Source organism: Mesocricetus auratus, unplaced genomic scaffold (assembly GCF_017639785.1).
Source record: "Mesocricetus auratus isolate SY011 unplaced genomic scaffold, BCM_Maur_2.0 Super-Scaffold_100006, whole genome shotgun sequence".
Lineage (NCBI taxonomy): Eukaryota > Metazoa > Chordata > Mammalia > Rodentia > Cricetidae > Mesocricetus > Mesocricetus auratus.
In genome coordinates this window covers 21,609,405-21,630,461 of record NW_024429190.1, presented here as the reverse complement: position 1 = coordinate 21,630,461, position 21,057 = coordinate 21,609,405, and the positions used below count along the sequence as shown (strand labels likewise).

General features: G+C 37.3%; 1 protein-coding gene across 3 annotated transcripts in view; it reads left to right on the top strand.

Annotated features, from left to right (window-relative positions):
• Rab28 (RAB28, member RAS oncogene family) overlaps window positions 1-21,057 on the top strand; it is a 95,305-nt gene that overhangs the window by 71,441 nt on the left and 2,807 nt on the right. For 2 of the 3 annotated variants that reach the window (XM_005068816.4, XM_005068817.4), the window contains exons 5-6: window positions 15,702-15,805; window positions 18,471-18,548. In XM_005068816.4, the coding sequence (XP_005068873.1) occupies window positions 15,702-15,805; window positions 18,471-18,548 (182 nt within the window). The remainder of the gene's footprint in view (window positions 1-15,701; window positions 15,806-18,470; window positions 18,549-21,057) is intronic. The other variant, XM_040747024.1, reaches the window with a different exon arrangement.

Genomic DNA, 21,057 nt, shown 5'->3' with positions numbered 1-21,057 from the left:
GGGATTTTCCTATATCCTCTTTTAGGGCCTCTATCCTTTTCATGAAAGTGGTTTTAAGGTCGTTCTCTTTTGCTTCATTCGCATTGGAATCTGGAGTCTTGCTGGTGTGGAGTCTCTTGAATCAGGCTGTGTCATATTTGTTTTGCTGTTGCTGTGTGTGTTTTTGTATTGTCTCTTTCCCATCTCTTCTTCTAGTGTGTGCAGAAATAGCCCCTTACTGGTCTGGGGACCAGAGTTCCCTTTTGGTGGGTGCTAGCAAGTCCAATAATCTGGTGGTTCTTCTATTCCTTGTCCTCGTTCTGGTCCCGTGGGTGGAGAAGAAGAACAGGAATCTGGGGCGCTTAGCCTCCTACCTGGTCCCCTGGACCCTATGCTGGGTCCTGTTGTACCTGATCAGGATCAGCTGCTCCCCTGGTCTCCCTGGCTCCTCTGGTTTCCTGGTCTCGTTTTTGGGAGAGAAGACCTGGAGTCTGGGGTGCTTGGCTCCCTTTGGGATTTGAAACTCTGTACAGTTCCCAGGTGATCTGCAGGCACTGGAACTCAGGCTGGGAAGCTGGCCTGTTTACCTGATGCTGCCCCAGGAATAGCTGCTTCCCTGGACTCCCTGCCTCCTGTGGTTTCCTGGTCTCGTTGGTGGGAGAGAAGACCTTGAGTCTTGGGTGCTTGGCTCCGCCGGGATTGGGAGCTCTGTGCAGTTCCCAGGCAATCCGCAGGCACTGGAACACAGGCCAGGAAGCTGGCCTGTTTACCTGATGCTGTCCCTGATGCTGCAGCAGGAATAGCTGCTTCCTACAAGGCCCATTCTACTGTGTGCTGTAGTTGGTGTGGGGCAGGACTAGTTCTGTAATCTTGGGGCCATCTCTCACCTACTGCAGGTAGCAAGGGGGCAGAGGTGGGACGGTATGTTTCTCTGACCCATGCCAGTGCATGGCAGATAGGAGGGGAATGGTCACCCCTGTTGCTCTCAAGCCCTTAGGGCTGGCTCACCAGCATCACAACAAAGGGCAACTTTAGCGTGCTACCCAGACTGGAAGCAGAGATGCTGCTTTTTTGTGCACTGCAGCCAGGCTTGCAGTACATTTCAACAAGGAGTACCCTTCATATTTAGCAATATTTAGAATGATCATTTATTAAATTCAAAATTTCATCATCAGCATAAACAGAATCTACATACTTTACCCCCAAACAGAAGGATTTTTCTGTACCTTTGCTTTTTTTCTTGAAATAGTTTTATATTAGCTTTCTTTTCCTTTCCCTTTCTTTTAATGTACTTTGGGGTTTTGCCTGCATGTATGTCTGTATGAGAGTGCCAGATTGCCTTAACCTCTGGGCCATTTCTCCAGCCCCTAGTTTTTCTTATAATCTATTAATTTTACCCTGGTTTACAATGTACTTTATTTTATGACCACATATCAATAGCTTTTCCTTCTTTCATTTGGCTTTTTGTTTGTTTGTTTTTAAGACAGGTCCCCTGGCTGTCCTGGTCACTTGTGTTGACCAGGTAGGCCTCAAACTTACAGAGGTCCACCTGCTTCTGCCTCCTAAATTCTAGTATTAAAAGCGTTTGTTATCATGACTTGTTGGCTTCTGTACATTGACCTCTGTAACAGACAGCCTGTTTGCCTGATTATGTCAGTCAGTCATTCTTCACAGTTGTTGTTAGACATCGTGCTTTGAAGTTGTTGTCTAAAAGTTAGTGAAGTTTTCTAACTTTAAAAGAATTATTTTGACCTTTTTTAGTTCAAAATTCTTTCCCCTTTACAAATTTGTAGCCATTGTTGAAAATGGAAAATTTGAGACTGAAGAGCTGGCTCAAGTTATTCCTAGTATTTGCTGTTCTTGCAGAGGACCTGGATTAGGTTCCCATGACATGACAATTCACAAGTCTCCCTATGACTTCAGTGCAGAATATACATTGCTGTCTTCTTGCCTCTTCCAGATCCTGTACATGGTGGTACACATAAACACATACAGGTACACACACACACACACACACACACACACACACACACACAAGAAAATAATAAGCCAGTCTTTAACAAAAGAAAATGAAAAATGAGATACTAGCTTTGATTACCATTCCTTCTACATTTTTGTGTATACGTACATGCTTTCTATTATGTAAGTGTATACAATGAGGCCAATTATAAACCAAAATCTAAGGTTTTCCTTTTTAAGTTGGAACACCTGTTTGGGGGCGGGTGGTAGTCTATGGGATCTGCTTGGCCAACAACTTGGCAAAGTATTGCCCACTCCTTACACTGGATATCTCTTTCTGTCTCTCTCTGTCTCTCTCTCTGTCTCTCTCTGTCTCTGTCTCTGTCTCTGTCTCTGTCTCTGTCTCTGTCTCTCTCTCTCTCTCTCTCTCTCTCACACACACACACACACACTCCTAAATATAAATGATACTCGTATACTTGTTTCCAGAACTGATCATTTGCTATTGGTTAGCAAATGGTATGCTCTTCCCTAGGGAAGACTATTTCTCCTACTCTTAGCATTCCTTAGTTCTTTGTGTAGGGCTGAGGCTTTGTGGTCTTTCCACCCTCCCCTTTGACTCTCCATTCTTGTCCTTGTTCAGCTAATATTTAGGCAGCCATGTTGGTATATGGATGTAACTTCTGACATTACTGGGAGACAGTCTCATAGCAAACTCCTTGCTCTCCAGGCTCTTATAATCCCCTTTTGGCAGTGTTTCCTTAGCTTTAGGTATGAGAATGCTTTGTAGATGTATTCATTGGGACAAGGTTATACAACTGCATTTTGATTGGTTCATGGTTTTCTGTAATGGTCTCTGTTGCAAATAGAAGAATCCTTGATGAGAGGTGGGGTCTACACTTAACTGTGGATCTTTAAAATCTGTTGGTGAGGCTTACCTCTGAGCCTTTTATTTGACCTTCTGAATTTTTCATTTCAGTTTGGTTTTTCCTTATTGATTCTATTTCTTTGTTTCTTATCCTTGATTGTTTTCACTATTTCAGCTTTTTGTTTGTATTTTCATGGTCCTCATTAAGGCTTTTATTCACATTCTCTTTAAGGTCTGTGGTGACTTGAATGAGAATGGCTCCCATATGCCCTCATATGCCCATATGCTCTTATATTTTAATACTTGTTCACTAGGTGTTGGAAGGATTAGGAAGTGTGGGCTTGTTAGAGTAGATGTGCCATTGTGAGTGGGCTTTGAGATTCAAACCCCACAGCATTCTCAGTTAGCCATCTTTGCCTCAGGGTTGTGTCTCAAGATGTGAGCTCTTAGCTGCTGCTCCAGTACCATACCTATCTGCTTGCAGCCATGTTCCTTACTAGTGTGGTCATGGATAATAACTCTCTGAAACTGTAAGCCCCAAATTAAACACTTCTGTTAAGTTGCCTTTGTTCTGTTTTCTTATCACAGTAATAGGAAAGGAACTGAAACAGAAGTTGGTACCAGAAATTGGGGCATTCCTGTGACAGACCTGACCATGCTGTTTTTTGAGGAATGTGGAAAACCTTGAGACTTTGGACAAAGAAAGCAGTTGAATGCTATAAGTGGGGCTTAATAAGCCATCCTAATAAGAGCTCTCAGCTATTGCTCCAGTGCTATATCTGCCTTGATTGCCATGTTACTCCCCACTAGTATTGCCATGGACTCTAATCTTCTGAACCAGTGAATCTCAAATTAAACTCCTTCTTTTCTAAGTTGCCTTGGCCATGTTGTCCTATCATAGCAATATAAATGTAACTAAGACAAGATCCTTGGACATATAATTGCTGTTTGAAATCCTTATGCTTCAGTTAAATTGCTTTTCATGGACTCTTTTATAATAAGATTGCTGGCTTCTGCAGGATGCATATTTTCTTATTCATGTTTGTGCTTTCGTGCTTTGATCTAGGCATCTGGTGATAATGATATTTGTAGTGTTTCTTGGTGTAATTATCTGGTTTTGCCTTAGTTGGGTGGTTGTCCTTTTCTTTGGTTGCCATTGCCCAGTCTGGGTTCGAGCTAAGTGTGGCCATTGTGAGCCCCTGGTAGAAAGCTGTTCTAAGTATTGGATATGAGACACAAAGGAATGGAGGTAGACCAAATGGGATGGCTGAAAGGGGCAGCTGGGAAGAACTAAGGGAGGTCTGGGTCTGAACTGTAAGGCTGAGTCTCAAGAGGTTGAAGGTGGGATGGGAGGAATATAAGTGAAATTTTAAAGTAGCAAACAGTCAGTACATGCTTATAAATGTCTAGGGAATGTAGACATCAATGAAGAAAAAAAATCACTCATAGTTGTGTTGCATAGAACCAACTTATTTTTTAAATTTTTTCCTGGTATTACTGTTTTCACTCAATGTTTTTAGCTCATTATGTTATTACCATGTAGATTTTTTTTTCAAGACAGGATTTCTCTTTGTAACTCAGGCTGTCCTGGAACTCACTTTGTAGACCAGGCTGTCCTCAAACTCAGATCCACCTGCCTCTGTTTCCCCATTGCTAGGATTAAAGGTGTGTGCTACAGCCACCCAATTTATTATCATGTAGAATTAAGAAACTGTTTTGAAAGGCTACCCACATTTTTTCATTGATTGAATTTTCTATAATTTACTTATTTTTGTTTTTATGATGACTTCTGAATTAAAATGAGTTTTACCATGTTCTATAAAAGGAAAAACATGAACTAAGAGCTATACTTTGGTGAGTATTGGACTTCAGTAAGCTGAGGAAGTAAGAAAATTGGCTGTTTAGTGAAACATTCTCATTGATGTTGGTACCTGAATAGCTATTACACTTTTTTTAATTTTAATTTTTAAATTTAAATTAGAAACAAGGTTGCTTCACATGTCAATTCCAGGTCCCTCTCCCTTTTCCCTCCCCTCCTCTCACGCCCTCCCACCAACCCCTCCAATATTACTATCGTACTTTTATTGCACATTCCCAGACTGTAGTCTTCCTCTATTCTTTGGATAGGTACTAATTAGAAAAAATGTGAATCAAAATTGATTACTTCCCCTGTAATTGCTCCCCACAATTAAAGCATGCACTGTGAAATTTGTAAATGCTATTCATAAATAATAATTGTATTTTTGACTTAATAGAAGCTTGTCAGCTTTTCTGAATATTTTTCTTACACTAGTCAATGAAAGACATCTATTATATAACAATGTCAGAGCATGGTTACACATTGAGAAAGCTACTGAGTGAAAGAACTGTGGTTTTCAGAAGTTTCCTTAGCTTCCTGTCTGTCCCAAATAGGCTGACAGCTTTCTTTAACTCCGTTTTGGTGCAAACCCACATGTTTATTATTTCAGCTTCAGAGAACATATTACATTTATGAGCTGGACCACTGGGGTTTCTTGCTGAGAGAGGAGCATCATGTGCTATATCTGAGTCTACTTCTCACAGTATGTAATTTCCTTGAAGACATCTCTGTAAGGGATAGGCTGCTAGTGTTAAGTTAGGTATTCTTGAACTGAGATTTTGGCCCTGTGTGTCTTCTGACATTTTAACAGAAGCTCTTTTCAGTAAGAGTTCAAATTGTTATTACTGGTCAAAGATGTTCTACACAAAGCACTAACTTTTAAAAATGAACACTTGAACTTGGAGTTTACATAGTTCTTAGTAGTGACTCTGAAATATGTGTTCAGAATTATTTATAATTTGGCATTAACCAAAAACATAAAGAGGCTAGTTAGTTTTAAGAAACATGTAATAGTATGGCAGGTGTCTAAAAATGAGCAAAAAAGAAGTTGATATTGTTAAAAAATTGTCTTAGTTCAGGTTTTCTTTGCTGTGAAGAGACACCATAACCACAGCAACTCTTTGAGGAAAACATTTACTTGGTGTTGCTTGCTTACAGTTTCAGAAGTTCAGTCCATTATCATGGCAGGTAGACATGGTGCTGTCTACATCTTGATCGGAAGGCAACAGGAAATGGAGTGACACTGAGAGAAGCTAAAGCAAACGAGACCTCAAAGCCTTCCCTACAGTGACATACTTCTTTGAACAAGGCCACACTTACTTCAACAAGGCCGTGCCTCTCAATATGCCACTTCCTACCTATGAGCTTATGGGGGCCAATTACATTCAAACTACCACAAACATTAAAATGTAAAATTGTACATTTTATTTTCCTAAAATATTTTAGATTTATTTCATGTTCATGAATGTTTTGCTTGCATGTATGTGTGTGTATATCATGTGTGTGTTGCATGCCTGTGAAGGTGAGAAGAGGGTATCGTAGTCTGTAGAACTGGAGTTTTGGACAGTTGTGAACCACCATATGATAATAGTGGACATTGAACTTGGATTTTCTGCAAGAACAACATGTGCTCTTAAGTGCTGAGTCATCTCTTCAGCCTCTTCTCATTTTTTTTTAAAAAGGAATATTTTTTATTTAAAACTGAACACATCAAAGATGGCTAGTATAATTTTCTTCTGTCTTTATGCTAACTTCTTCCCCACAATGCCATTTATATCCACAGAGTTATAATTTGATATGCTAATATATTGGAACTATGAACTGAAAGTTTTGCAGAGGAGAATATTTTTATGGCTCGAAATCGAATTGCCTGCTTCTTCAGTATATTTTCTTTTTAAGCACTAAAATTATAGGCCAATATTCTCTATTTTTATATTAATTACTGAAAATTAACTTTTGTTCTTAGTTTTAGGCTTATTCAGGAATTAATTTTTCTTTTTGAAAATTATTTTCTTTTGCTTGAAATTACTTTTTGCCTTTTCCTTAAATAGATGCATTATTTTCCTTAGAAGAGTCTTTTTTTTTTGATATTTGTTTCATTTATTCTTGGCATATTGGGATAGCAGTATCTTCTAGAAGTTTTCTATACCACATTTTACCATTACAACCTAAGGAAATTCTATAAATGAGCTCAGCCTTATTAGAATTTAAAATTAACTTGATTAGAATGTATTTATTTAGAAAACTTAATCACTACAATTTAGTTCTTATGTAGTAGACATCTCCATATACTGTTTACTCTTGTTTTTTAAAATTATTCCTTCACTCATTTATTATTCATTCATGAGGGCCTCATATATATATATATATATATATATATTATAATGGTAGGAGAGATGATATAATAGAATTATCTTAGAGTGATGTACCTGGTACGTACAGGGAAGGAGTATAAGATAAGTAAACATGCTGAATTTAGGAAATAGGCTAGAGCTAGAATGTGGGGTATAAATTGATCATGATGACTCACTCCTACAAGCTTCATACCTGGAAGACTGAGGCAAAAGGATTGACAGGAGTTTGACTTCAGCCTGTGCTACAGAGCAAGACCCTGTCTTCAAAGCAAAAGTAAAAAAAAAAGCAAAAAACAATAAAACAATGAATGGAAGAAAAAGAACTTTGTATGTCACAACTAAATAGATGTTGCTTTCAAATTTACACAAGGTATTTTTCATGATAGAACTCGTTCTCATTTACAGAGAATTAGCAAGGAAATTCCCTTTTTGGCATTCCACTAATCATTTTAATGAACATATTTTATATAAACTGGTTAGAATGAATCTTATTTGCAAAAGTGAATGAGGTAACTATGGTAAAAGTTTCAAATGTGGGGAAATAACTGAATTTCTTCTATGACAGTAATGGAATTGAAGTAGAAATCAGTACTAAAAAATATCTATAGTGTACCAAAACGCTCAGAAATTGAACAGTTCATTTCAAAACAAGCTATTGGAGAATAGAGAAATCAACAAAACTTACTTTGAATTGACCAGAAAATGAAAACATTGTACCAAAGTTTACATTATGCAGCTAAATTGGTATTTGAAGAAGTATGATTCGCATTATTAAGTGCTTCTGTTTAAGGAGATAAAGACTTGGCAAATCAGTGATCCTTAAGAAAGGAAAAGGAAAAAGAAAACAAATTAAAACATAAGGAAAAAGTGAAGGTTAAGAGCAAAAGTTAAAAAAAAGCAAGCAACAACAAAAGGAAAAAAAACATTGTCTGGTAAGAAGGCTTAGTGATAATGCTCATACTGAAACAATCATGATAACTAACCTGAGTTTCATCCCAGAATTCATAGTTCATTTAAATAATAAATGATAAGCCTCTATCCACACTAGCTATTAAAACGCATTGCAGTATCAGGAATACAATACGGGAAGTCATTACGAATTCTTCAGTTATTAAGAGGTATGTAGGGGGTTGGTAGTTTGAAGGACTTAGTTTAATCACTTAACAGTTTGGGTTAAATTGACAGATTCTACTGCAAACATAGACTACTGGAATCCACTGAAATAGATATGACTGGTAGTATCTGCTATATTAATGGAAAATTTTAACAATTTGAGACTTTCCACAAAGAAAACTACAGATTCACTACCAGATGTATTAGGAAATACAATACTAACTGCATGTAAACCCTTTCTAGAGAGTCAAAAATGGTAGAACATTGCCCTAAACTCATTTTGTAACACTAATGTGATAATCTGATATTAAAACCAGATAAAGACTTGTTAAGAGATGCTTTTTCCTTGAGAGAATGCCTTCCCGCCAGCCTGGTTCTAGAGCCGCATCAGTCCCAAATAAACACACAGGAGGCTATATTCATTATGAAGCTGTTGGCCTTGCTTGTCTCTTACTGGCTAGCTCTGCTTTAAGTAATTACCCCATAATTGTTAATCTAAGTATGTCTCTTACCGGAGAATAGTTCCGGGGTCCTACCTCATGGCGGTACATCTCGACTCTCTTGTGTTTCTCCTATCCAGAATCCTCCTGGATTCCTAGCCCCTCCTATCTAGGTTTTCTATTGGCCAGACAGTACTTTATTGACAAATGCACAGGCAAATAACAGGACTTCCCCAACAAAGACTGTAGCCAGTAACCCTCATGATCGACATAAAATTCGTTAACAATATATTAATAATTGAATCCAGTATTTTAAAGAGGGCACTACATCATAACCAAGTGGGCTTTATTTTTGTATACTCCATATGAAAGGCTGGCTTCATATATGAAATAATGTAATACATCACACTCATAGGCTAAAGAAGAAAAGCCACAGGATAATTTGAATAGATACACAAAAAACGTTTGATAAAGTTGAACACCCATTCCTGACTTTTGGAAAGTGCTGTCAACAAACTAGGAATTGCAAGAACATTCAACTTGTTAAGTAGCATCTCTGTAAAAGCTTTCACTCAGTGGTGAAAGGATGACTTGAATAATAGGAATTCTTACATATTCCTTCCACTGTTTGTTTGTGTTTTCATAGATTTCTTTAAGGAATTTATTCAATTCCTTTTTAAGGACCTCTGTCATATTCATAAAGGCTATGTTAAAGTCCGTCTCTTGTGCTTCAGCTATGTTGAAATACTCAAGAATCTACTGTGGTAGGGTTGCTGGCTGGTATTGATTATGTTTTTAAACGGTATCTATCTGGGTTTGGGGATCTTGGAGTTTTAGGTGCTGATATCTGGTCTTATCTTTGTTGAGTGGATGTGTTGTTTCTTGTTCTTTTGTTGCCTCTGTAGTTCTTAGAAGAGTGTGGTGGGTGTGTGTTGCCTGGTAGAAATTTGGGGATCCTGCTAGGTATGGCCTCTGGAGCTCCAGGTAAAACGTGTCTAGGTATTGGGAACTGATACTTAGTAATGGGGATGGGCTAGTGGACTCTGAGAGGATCCACAGGAGGGAGAAACACAGGATATTCCTCTAGGATCTGCTTAGTCCCCTGGGAATGGGGGCAGAGTGAGGAGAGGCCAAAACACACCGTCTTTTACAGACTTTGGGATGTGACTCAGGAATTGGATATGGAGAAGAGGTGAATGAAAATCTGAAGCTTACTTATCTGTTTCACCTGCCTACTTGCCTCTCTGGCAGGCCTGGCTGGCATGTTCCTAGGGAATATCTGCTGGAGTTGAAGGCAGGGATAAGGCAATGAGTGAGTGCAAAGAAGGTTGTAGGAGAAGTTCTAAATAATCTTAGGTGATAGGGTTCAGAGAGAAAGGGGAGACCTCAGCAGGTGTTCTGCTGCCAAACTAGGATGGGGGTCTTGCCGAAGGGAGGCTGCAGCAGGTGGTTTGCTACAGAGCTGGGGATGAGACTGGGGGATTGGATTTGGAGGAATGGAGGGAGAGGTAGAGATCTGCAGTTAGTCCGTCTGCTTCCCTGTTTGGGATGGCCTTCAGGTTCTCAGGGAATCATTTTCTCTTATTTCAAGAGCCTAAAAAGTTTTTTCACCCAATCAATACTTTCTAAGTGATTAATGTACCTGGAAATTCCTTTGCTTACTGGTTTGTTTTGTTTTCAACTGCATAACAAGAACTCAATAAGCATTGTGGAAAAACCATATTATTTCAAGAATATTGAACTTTATGAAATCTTAATTTTTGTTTCTCAAAAGTATCATGAACTATCTGAAATGAGGATACTAACCTGAGGAGAATGCATGCAACATGCATTTTAAGTTTGGCATTATAGGATGTGCTTAAACTAGGGAATACACAGGCCAGTGTAGAAACAGGCAAGAAGAGACATCTCAGTTAAAAAAAAAAAAAAAGCTAGTGAATAGGAAAAATGTTAAATTGCCTTCCCACCTTTAAACTGATAATAGGAACTAAAGTAGCTTCTTGGATGTTTCAGTGTTCTGCTTTATCCCTGTGTGAAACTCAGTAATATTCAAGGCTGTTTCTTTGGTAAGAAGATTGGTCAAGGAGCTGTAAAGTTAAAGTCAAGTTCTAGTTATATTTTTATTTTCTTGAGTTAGCAATTCTTCTAATATGGCATGATTTACTATGGTATCATAGAAAGACAGCATTAGAGAGTGTGCATGGCAGGGTAAAATTAAACACATGCTCACAATCAAATTAATGTATCTCATCTGTCTTCAACTAATAACAATCTGTCATGTTATCTATCTGAGTAGGGGCATAAACAGTTTATTTTGTGTTTGGAGTAACTTCCTGGAGGTAGTTAATGTGACAAGTAGTTTGTTTGAATTGAGTATAACCAGATCAACACTCTAGATGTTTCCTTGATAACCTAAAAATTACTGTGAAAATCTGCACAAGTGCTGTATTTATATTTTGCTTTTACTTCTTTAAGTTCAATGTGGGAGCTTTTATAATCATTTCACAGAGAATATTCTGTTGCTGCAGTTAGATGTGTAACGACAAACAACAGTTGATATTTTGAATCCTGCTTTGACAGTCATTGGACATTAATTCTGTAACTAATTAGCATCATAGAGCACTTTCCCTTTTTTTTAAAGCATGAAGTAACTGATTTGAATGAAAAAATCATATTAATTATATATTATGTTATGATAGGACGTTGGAAAAGAAGTATATGGGGAATCAGAATGCTGCTGAAGTTAAAGCCAGGATAAAAAAAATAATGCAAGTTTGTTATAAACGGTTTTCAGACTTGAAAATTGTGCATCATTTAATCTTATCAGTAGCTCTGATTACATTTTGTGTATCTAGGTGTTAAAATCTATTATATTGAATACTCTGGTCTTTGACAACAATAATCAGTAGCCGTGTAGGCAGTTACTATGGAAATCCTAAATGCAGTTTTCATGCAACCTCCTAACTTGTTTGACTTATTTTAATAAACTAGATCTGAGAGAAAGGAGGAAGGTCTTCCTTCCACAGCCCCATGATTCTCGGATATATTCATATAGTTGCTCACCTCATTCCTCTCTTCATTATGATACTCTTGTCTGGTCACCTTTTGCCTCTCAATTTTGGGTTATGATAATTGTAATTCCCTCATTTACTTATTTAGGTAGATTTTGAAGGGAGACCTTTTGTATGAAGCCCAGGATACCTACTTTACACAGCATAGGTCAGGTTGGCCTTAAACTCATGAACTTCCTGCCATAACTTTCTGAGTACTGGAATCTCAGATGTACACCACCATGCTCAGAAGATACGTTCATTTACATGTCACCTTGTTTATCAGTCTATTCTCACAATCATGAAGGGTAATGTTTATAGCGTTCACCTATTTCTTGTTTGTGTTCATTTGCCTAGCATGTGGCAAAACAGGTGTTCCTATTGATTCCCTAAATTTAAGATATAGCTTTACCTGTTCATTTTTAAGATTTACTTATTTTTGTTTTACCTGCATACATTTGTGTGAACCATGCACATGCCTGATGTCCTTGGATAACAGAAGAAGGTATTAGATCCTCTGGAACTAAAGTTATAGACAGTTGTGATCTGAGTGCTGGGAATTGAACCTGGGTCCTTTACACGAGCAGTACACTACTCTTTCCCACTGAGCCACCTGCATTACTTGTTTTAAATAAATAATTATAATACTTTTTATAATTTTTGTTGTTCTGTTTGGTTTTCACAACCTGCAGTTAATCTGAATCATTAGGCTAGTAAATGTGTAGGATTGTTATGACTTGGAGGAAGAAAAAGCTTGACTGCCTGTGTATATACATACTGTCTTCTACACTTTAAAGGTTATGATGACAATCATATGTGTATACATCTCTGTATACATTTATGACATCTGTGGCCATGCAACATTTTTATCATTTATAATTTTCTTCTGAATACTTTATAAATTTAGAAACAGTTAACACAGATGTGGCCAGTGGAAATGCTTTGAATAAACAAGGATATTCGAAGGTTTTCTGATACATGTTACCCACAAGGAGTTTGTATGTTCCTAAATATGTAAGCACAGCCTGCTCAGCCTGTATAACGTTACTTGTTTGTATGTTTTCAGGGATGACTGATGTTTTGAGACAGGGTTTTACTATGAAGCCAAGTCTGTCCTGGATCTCGCTCTATAGAACCTCCTGCCTCTGCCTCCTAAGTTCTGGGATTAAAGGCTTGAGCCACCGGGTCTGACAAGAGTGTGTTTTTTACTATCACACTTCACTTCCTGTCCAGGGAAGAACTATGGATACATTCAGCCCGGGTTTCCTTTACATTTGCTTTAATACAGACAATGTAGAAGTTAGTATTAGTTACTTTTTAAAAAAGATTTACTTCTGTTTTTATGTGCATATGTCTCTTTGTGTATGGAATGTATATGTGGGTGACTGAAGAGATCCCCTGGAGCTGGAGGTATAGGCAATTAGGAGCTGCAATGTGAATGCTAGGAACCAAACTCAGCCCTTCTAGAAAAGCAGCAAGTTCAATTAATTGATGAGCCATCTCTCCAGCCTGGTTGTAGATTAAATGAGATGGCTTCTTGTATGTGATCTCATCATTCTTGATCAATGAAGTTCAACAATAGAGATCATCTGTTCAGATATAAAAAATTGCTGCAACTGGAATTATATAGTCTTATTGTTCTGTTGATGACTGACATGTTTCAAGTAGCCCGATAACTACATGTTGTAAACTGAGAGGAGCTCCTTCATTTTTAAGGCTGAATATATTTTGTAACATTTTTTATATCCATCCATTGTTGAATATTTGGGTTTATCTCTACCTCCTGGCTTTTGTGTCTAGTGCAGTGTGGGTATGCAGAATTTTTTTCGAGACCCTGCCTTCAATTTTGGGCTACATGAAGAAGTGAAATTGATGAACCATATGGTAGCTAGACCTTGAATTTTCTGAATATCTTCCATGTTGTTTTCTGCAACCGTTGTGCCATTCTATAGTTCTACCATAGTGCATAAAGGTTTCAATTTCTGTACATTCTCACCAATACTTACTACTATTTTTTATGGTAGTCATTCTAACAGATGTGAGGTATTCTCTTTGCCATCTTTTACGTCTTAAATGATACTATTACCTTGGAAAAATGTCTAGAAAGTCATTGGCCTATTGTTGAGTGTATTTTCTGTTGTCTGAGCTGCAGGACTTTAAAAATATATTAAAAATTAAAATACAAAATATCTTTTGCTTATTAATATCTTATCAAACATGTAATTTGCATGTATCTACTGTTTTGCATATTCTCTCTTCACTTTGTTGATTTGTGCTTTGATGTGTAAGTGTGATATAGTTGTTTCATCTTGTCTGTTTTCCTTTTCTGTTGCTGTGCTTTCAATGTCATATCTGAAAAATTCGTGTTAATTCCAGTGTCTTGAAGCTTTTTCCTGTTTCCTTTCAACAGTTTGAGTTTTAAATCTTTTTGTTTGTTTGTTTGTTTGTTTGTTTTCGAGGCAGGGTTTCTCTGTGGCTTTGGAGGCTGTCCTGGAACTTGCTCTTGTAGACCAGGCTGGTCTCGAACTTACAGAGATCCACCTGCTTCTTCCTCCCGAGTGCTGAGATTAAAGGCGGGCAACACCACTGCCCGGCTGAGTTTTGAATCTTACATTCAGGTATATAATCCATTTTGAGTTGAGTTTTTATATGTACAGCTTCCATCTTCATTATTTCTGCAAGTGAATATCCAGTTTCTCCAGTATCATTTCTTGAAGAAGTGTCCTTTAAACTGAATGGTCTTGACCCTTTTGTTAGAGATTGTCTTGGCATATGAGTGAGCTCTTCTCCAGGCTCTCTATGTTGCCATTAGAAGGCTGCATTTTAGCAAATGTGATGGCACTCTCAGCATTTGAAGGCTTATCTGATTCTTGAGTAGTTCTTACTGTGCTGAAGCAGAGAAGGAACAGTAAGTAGTTTCTTTAACAATTTGTGTTGAAAAGACAGTATCTTTAAAAGCACTATGATTTCTGGTATTCATGGGATGGTAGTGCTATGTTTTTAGAATTATATTTTTATCCCAGTCAAACAATTGATTTTTAACTGTGTTGAGAATATACAGCATTTTTTCTTTATTTCTTCACAGAATGTCATTTTCCTTGATTTCAGCATTGAAAGAGAATCTAGCAAATACCTAAAGTTGGCCTGTTCAAACTATCTCTGCTTAGTGTAAATAACAAATCTACCACACTGCATAATTAGTTCTAATACCTCATGTGATGGTTAATCTTGATTGCCATCTTGATGGGATCCAGAATCTCCTAGGAGACTAATCTCTGGACATGCCTATGAGGAATTATTTAGATTAGGCTGATTGAGGTGCCCACTGTGGATTGCACCATTCCATGGGCTGGAGTCATGGACTGAATAAAAGGGAGAAAACAAGATGAGATTTATTGCTTTATACATGAGTACTGTATTTACATCATTTTCCTACTCCACTTCTTCCCAACATGTCCCTTACCTCAAATTCATGTGTTCTGATTCCTTAGTTATTGCTACACATTGCTTTAAAGCCCAGAAAGTGGATCTTGCTCATTATTTGCAAAGTGGGTCTTAATGATTTGGAAAACAGGTGCTTCTTTGTGAAAGTGAACTGTGTTTTTGAATAAGTTAAAGTAGCTATGTAATACAAAATATTTCAGAACTGTTCTAATTATTAAATTATCTTGTAAGTAATTAAACTATTTCTAGCCAAACACCTCATGTTTGTACATCCTGTCTTCAGTTAATAATTGTACTTTAATGTACTATATTGTGCAGATGTGTTTTGAACTTTGTCATGGTGTGTGAATTTATATAGGTGATGGTGTAGTAATAGTAACAGCACATATTTTTGAGTACATTGCCAGTCTTTGTTCACTGTTCATGGACTAATCCTGAAAGAATACATATTAAATAGGTGTATTTATTATTCACAGTTTACTAATGTGGAAACTGAGGCACAAAGACATTAGAAAGTTGCCTAGGATTACACAGTGGGAAATGATATTGGGAAGTAAGTCAAATTTCAACATGTTAAAAAAATACCTTTGTTGATTCTAATATTGATTTTTGTTCTTTAACATTTTTGTTTTCTAGTTGACTTGGAGCATATGCGAACAGTGAAACCTGATAAACACTTACGATTTTGCCAGGAAAATGGTTTTAGTAGCCACTTTGTTTCAGCCAAGACAGGAGATTCCGTAAGTAAAACAGTAGAGTGTATTGTAAGTGATGCTTTGTCTTTTAGTGTTACTGGGAGTACACTTCTGCTTCCTAACAAGGAACACTGGATGTGTTTGGAAGACATAAATAGGATAGTGAAAATGCTTGTTTTGGATTGATTAATTTTATAGTTGATTTAACAAGAATTATAAAATACCCAAGTCACCCATAGCCTGGCCTCCAGAGAAGCCCATTCAGAGTCCCATAGGATTCTTTAGTGTTCTTTGTCCAAAGACCTCACTGTAATTACTGCTGCTTACTTTGTGATGGGTGTTATGTTATTCTGATTATCTCTATTTTGTAGATGTATCTTCTAGAGCTCATGTCACATGCCTCAGTCTACATAGGTATTATGTTCTAGAGATAGGGTTTGTGAGCCCAAGCAGTGATATTCCAGGCCCACCATTTTAACCATAACAAATGTTCATTAAACATTCAGAGCCTAATCTAGAAATAGTTTTATAGTGTGCTCTTATTATTTTTATCTGTAAAAGTTTTCCATGCCATTTAATGTCATAAAATAGATGTAGTTATCTACTAAATGCTCAAAAATATACTTAATCATGCCCTATTGTTGTTGGACATGTAGGGTACCAAACGTGAGTTTTGTTATGAAATTTTGTTAATAACTTTTGATGTTTTATTTCCTTTAGATAAGACAGGGGACTGAAGCATGTTGTCACATGCTCACCAGAAAAACTAAACTAACCTATTTTTTCCCTAATATTATACAAATTCTTTTAATACTAAGGATTTTTTTTTCAAGACAGGGTTTCTCTGTATTATTTTGGAGCCTGTCCTGGAATTTGCTTGGTAGACCAGGCTAGTCTCGAACTCACAGACATCTGCCCGCCTCTGTCTTCCGAGTGCTGGGATTAAAGAATAATAAGGATTTAATTGTTTTGAAAACTTTGCTAAAATTGGAGATCAGTACAGATAAGAACATAACAATAACAACAGTAAAACCCCTCACTAATCTTGAGTTTCTTTGATGAGAGTTTAGGTTGAAATTTATAAAATTTTATTAGCTATTCACTTTCTACTTAACAGCATATATTTTCCATTGGTTTTACTATGTCCGCATCTCATATTATAGACAATAACAGACTGTTATTTGTCACTGTCCAGTTTTTTTTTTTTTTTGGTTTGTTATTGTTGTTTGCTTTTCAAGACAGGACTTCTTTATGTAGCTTTGGCTGTCCTGGAATTTGCTCTAGATCAGGCTGGCCTTAAAATCAGAGATCACCTGCCTCTGCCTCCTGAGTGCTGGGATAAAGACCTGAGTCATCATGCCCAGCTGCTGTGTGTAGGTTTTGTTTGATTTAGTTTTTCTTTTTCCTTCCTTTTGTTGCTGGGGCTCAAATCCAGGGCCTTCCTTATGACTGTTAATTGTAAAGAAAATATTAATTGCTTAAAGGTTTTTATTTTTAAATTTATATGTATATGTTTGCCTGTTTGAAGTTTGTTTGTTTGTTTGTTTGTTTTTTGTGTGTCTCACGTGTATGCAGGACCTCATGGAGGCTAGAAAAGGGCATGGGATACACTGGAACTGGAGTTAGTCTGTGGTTATAAGCCATCATGTTGGTGATGGGATATGACCTTAGGTTCTCTTAATTTCTCTTAACTTCTGAACCATCTCTCCTCCAATCCTCAAGAAATAATTAAGTTAGTAAAGTTGTGATTGTATTCAGTAAGTAATCCTGAGATGAATTGGAGTAGGAACCTGGTAGGAAAGTTATGGAGCAAAAATGGTCAGGAATGGTCAGAAAATGGTCAGCAGAAATAGTTAGGCCTGAAGCTCCCGAGATTGTAGAAGACCTGGGGAAAGCCAGCCACTTATGAAAGACTGTTTATAGAAATGCTCATAATGTATAGTTGTAATGGACTCTATCACTCCTTTACACCAAACTGATAAAATACAGTAAATAGTACCAAGTTGTTTTACTTAGGGAATTATGGATAGTTTTGACATTGATAAGAGAATCAAAATTGTTCCATAGTTTGGAGAGAAAGACCTGTTAAAACAGAGTAAAGCCAGCTCAAGAGACCAGCATAGAACTGACAATCAAACACTAGAGTAATAAAGTATATATGAACTTATTTTCATTTTTCTCAAGATTTGTAGGGTTATATTATGCTATTAGATGCATTGGTGTGCTTTTTACATTTGCCATTGTGATTTTTATGTTAAATCCTTGGAGAGAAGGCTCAGCTGTTAAAACACTTACTGCTCTTGCAGAGGACCTGGTTTGGTTCCCAGCATCCATATGGTGCCTCATAAGTAACCATCTATAAACTCTAGGGAATCTGACACCTGCTTCTGACTTCCACAGGCACCAGGTACATATGCAGTACATATATACATGCAAGCAGAACACTCCAACACATAAAATAAGAATAGATCTTTAAAATTCTTTAAAAATGTTTTTAGTAATAAATGTGTGTTTAGACTAATTCAGTGAATTACTTGAATTTTCAAATTGTGGTTTAAACTTTTAAAATGATTTCATTTTATGTGTTGCCATTTTTAACAAGTGGGACATTTTTGGAGTACTTGTTTATCCTTCTTTAGAAAATTTAGTGTATTTGAAGGTAACTGAAGCATACCTGCTTTAAATCATTTAAACCTATTTTGTTATATAGGTCTTCCTGTGTTTTCAGAAAGTTGCTGCAGAAATCCTGGGAATCAAGTTAAACAAAGCAGAAATAGAACAGTCACAGGTGATTATCTTAAAATTTATATTTTAAAAAGTAACAAATTTCTTGTGACATTAATTTTTATGCATCAGTTCTTTCCCATTTATTTTACGTAAAAACCACCAAAAACCTTGGAAATAGATTATATGTATAATGTTTATTGAAAAACATGGAAAATTAATTTTTTAAAAATAATAATAGTCTTGTTATTTTGTCCCTTTTGGTGGAAAAATAGGAATAAAATTTTTATCAGTTCTTATTTAATGGATTAAGGTTCAGAGAATACTGTTTTGTATTTCTTCTTTCTTGTTTGAGAGATACCCTCACTGTGTAGCCTCTGTGTAGTTTTGATTTGCACTTTCTGGATGGCTACAGATGTTGGAAGCATTTTCATGCATTTACTGGTCATTTGTGTCTCTGTATATGTCTCTGATTACCTCATTACATATTCTGTGAAAAGTGCTGCAGTAAACTGTGATTTTTTGTTTATGATCTAACAGATAAAGCTTGCCTAAAGATCAGAGTGCAAAGCTAGCCATACTAGTTAGCCATAGGGGCCAGGCAGAGGTAGTACACACCTTTAATTTCAGCACTCCAGAGACAGAGTCAGACAGATCTTTGTTAGTTCAAGGCCACCCTGAGCTACATGAAATTGATGCAATCTAAAAGAGAAGCAGAGCTTACACAAAGATCCCAGCATGTTGAGTGATAGGTCTTTAATCCCAGCACTAAGGAGATGGAGACAGAAAAGGATTTGGCTGGGTGGAGATAGGAATATAAGGTGGGAGGAGACAGGAGCTCATGGCAGTCTAGACAGTCTTGGCCGTCTGAGTAGCAGTTAGTCTGAGGCAGTCAGTCTGAAGCAGTCTGAGGAGGCAGTCTGAGGACAGGATCATCATCCCTTAGGTCTGAGGTAGAGGTAAGAGCTAGTGGCTGGCTGCTCTGCTTTTCTGATCTTTCAGCTCCCCCTCCCTAATGTATGACTCCATGTTTTTATTATTAAGAATGATTAGAATTCATACACCAGTAAACACAGATATACTGGAGTCTTTTTTTTAATAGTAATTTTTTTTATTTAACTTTTTACACATGTTACTTTCAGTTCCTTCTTCCTCCCCTCCTCTCCTGGCTCCCCAATTCTCCTAGCCCCCCACCCAACTCCATCCCCCCTCTGCTCCCCAGGGACTGTTAGGGCTTCCATGAGGGGTTTTCAGAGTCTGTCAGGGCAGGGCCTAGGTCCTTCCCCATGTGTCCAGACTGAGAGAGCATCCCTCCATGTGGAATGGGCTCCCAGAGTCTATTTGTATGCCAGGAATAAATGATCTATTTTTATATAAAATTTTTATTCATTTTTACATACCAACCACAGTTCCTCCTCTCTCCCCTCCTCTCAATCTCCTCTCTCCCTCCCTCTCACTCCAATTCATGAGAGGGTAAGGCTTCCCATGGGGAGTCAACTAAACCTGGCATCAAGACTGAGCAAGATATTACACCATAGGGAATGGACTCCAAAAAGACAGTTCATTGTGCAGGGATCTTTGGTATGTTGCCTTAGGGACCGTAATATAGCTAAATCATGTGGTAAGTCTATTTTTTAGTTCTTTAAAGACTCTCCATACTATTTTCAGACTGTTTGGAATAACTTATATTCTAATCAGCAGTGCATGGTTTCATTTATGAGTCTGAAGAGATAGTTCATTTATGATATGGAAATGACAATTTTCTACTCACAATAAGCAAAGCCTTTGATGTAGTCTTTGATGTTTCAGGTTTAGAAATATGGCACATAGCTTCATGTCCAACAGTCAAGACCCCAAGGAAAACTTACCTTGTAGATTATTAATTAATCAGACAAAATGAATGATAAAAGATAGTCATTTATATTAGTTAGTACTTTGACTCCAGTGTCTTGCACACAGGTCAGTAACCTGGCTGTATTTACAAATAGGGCTTAAAACAGTGTTTTGTCTGATCAATGACTTATTTGCTGGCTGTGAAAATCCCCCTTTCCATTGTAATCCATAGTTTGGCATGAAACAGTTAGGTTGAGGGAGTCAGATAATGGCATTTCATTGATGTACCCTGCTTGCACTCCATCTGTTAGTTGGTAATGCATCAGGCTAAGTGCCTACTAAGTAAATACTGTTGTCCAGAAGTCAATACTGCTCACTATAGTACTTATGCAGAACCCAGCTACCTTCACACATCTGTATACTACAGAGTCCTGCTCACTCCCTCTCAGTGTTTATCAAATCTTTAAGACATGTCTTCACAGTCACTCCAGCTAGTATGTTTTTATGTACATGTGAATAAACGAATACTAGAGGTTAGGAAGGGAGAGCCTTCTGAAACAGGTCCGTGTAGTCATGCAGAGTACTCCTGGTTTGACATCTAAAGATGTGAGGCGCTTCTTACTTGTCTATACATGGTTATCCCACAGAGTCCTAACTCTAAGGAGAGAACAACTAGCATATAGTACCGTGATTATGTTTAGTTAGCAAAACTCTTGAAACAGCTGTTGTACTTTAATGGT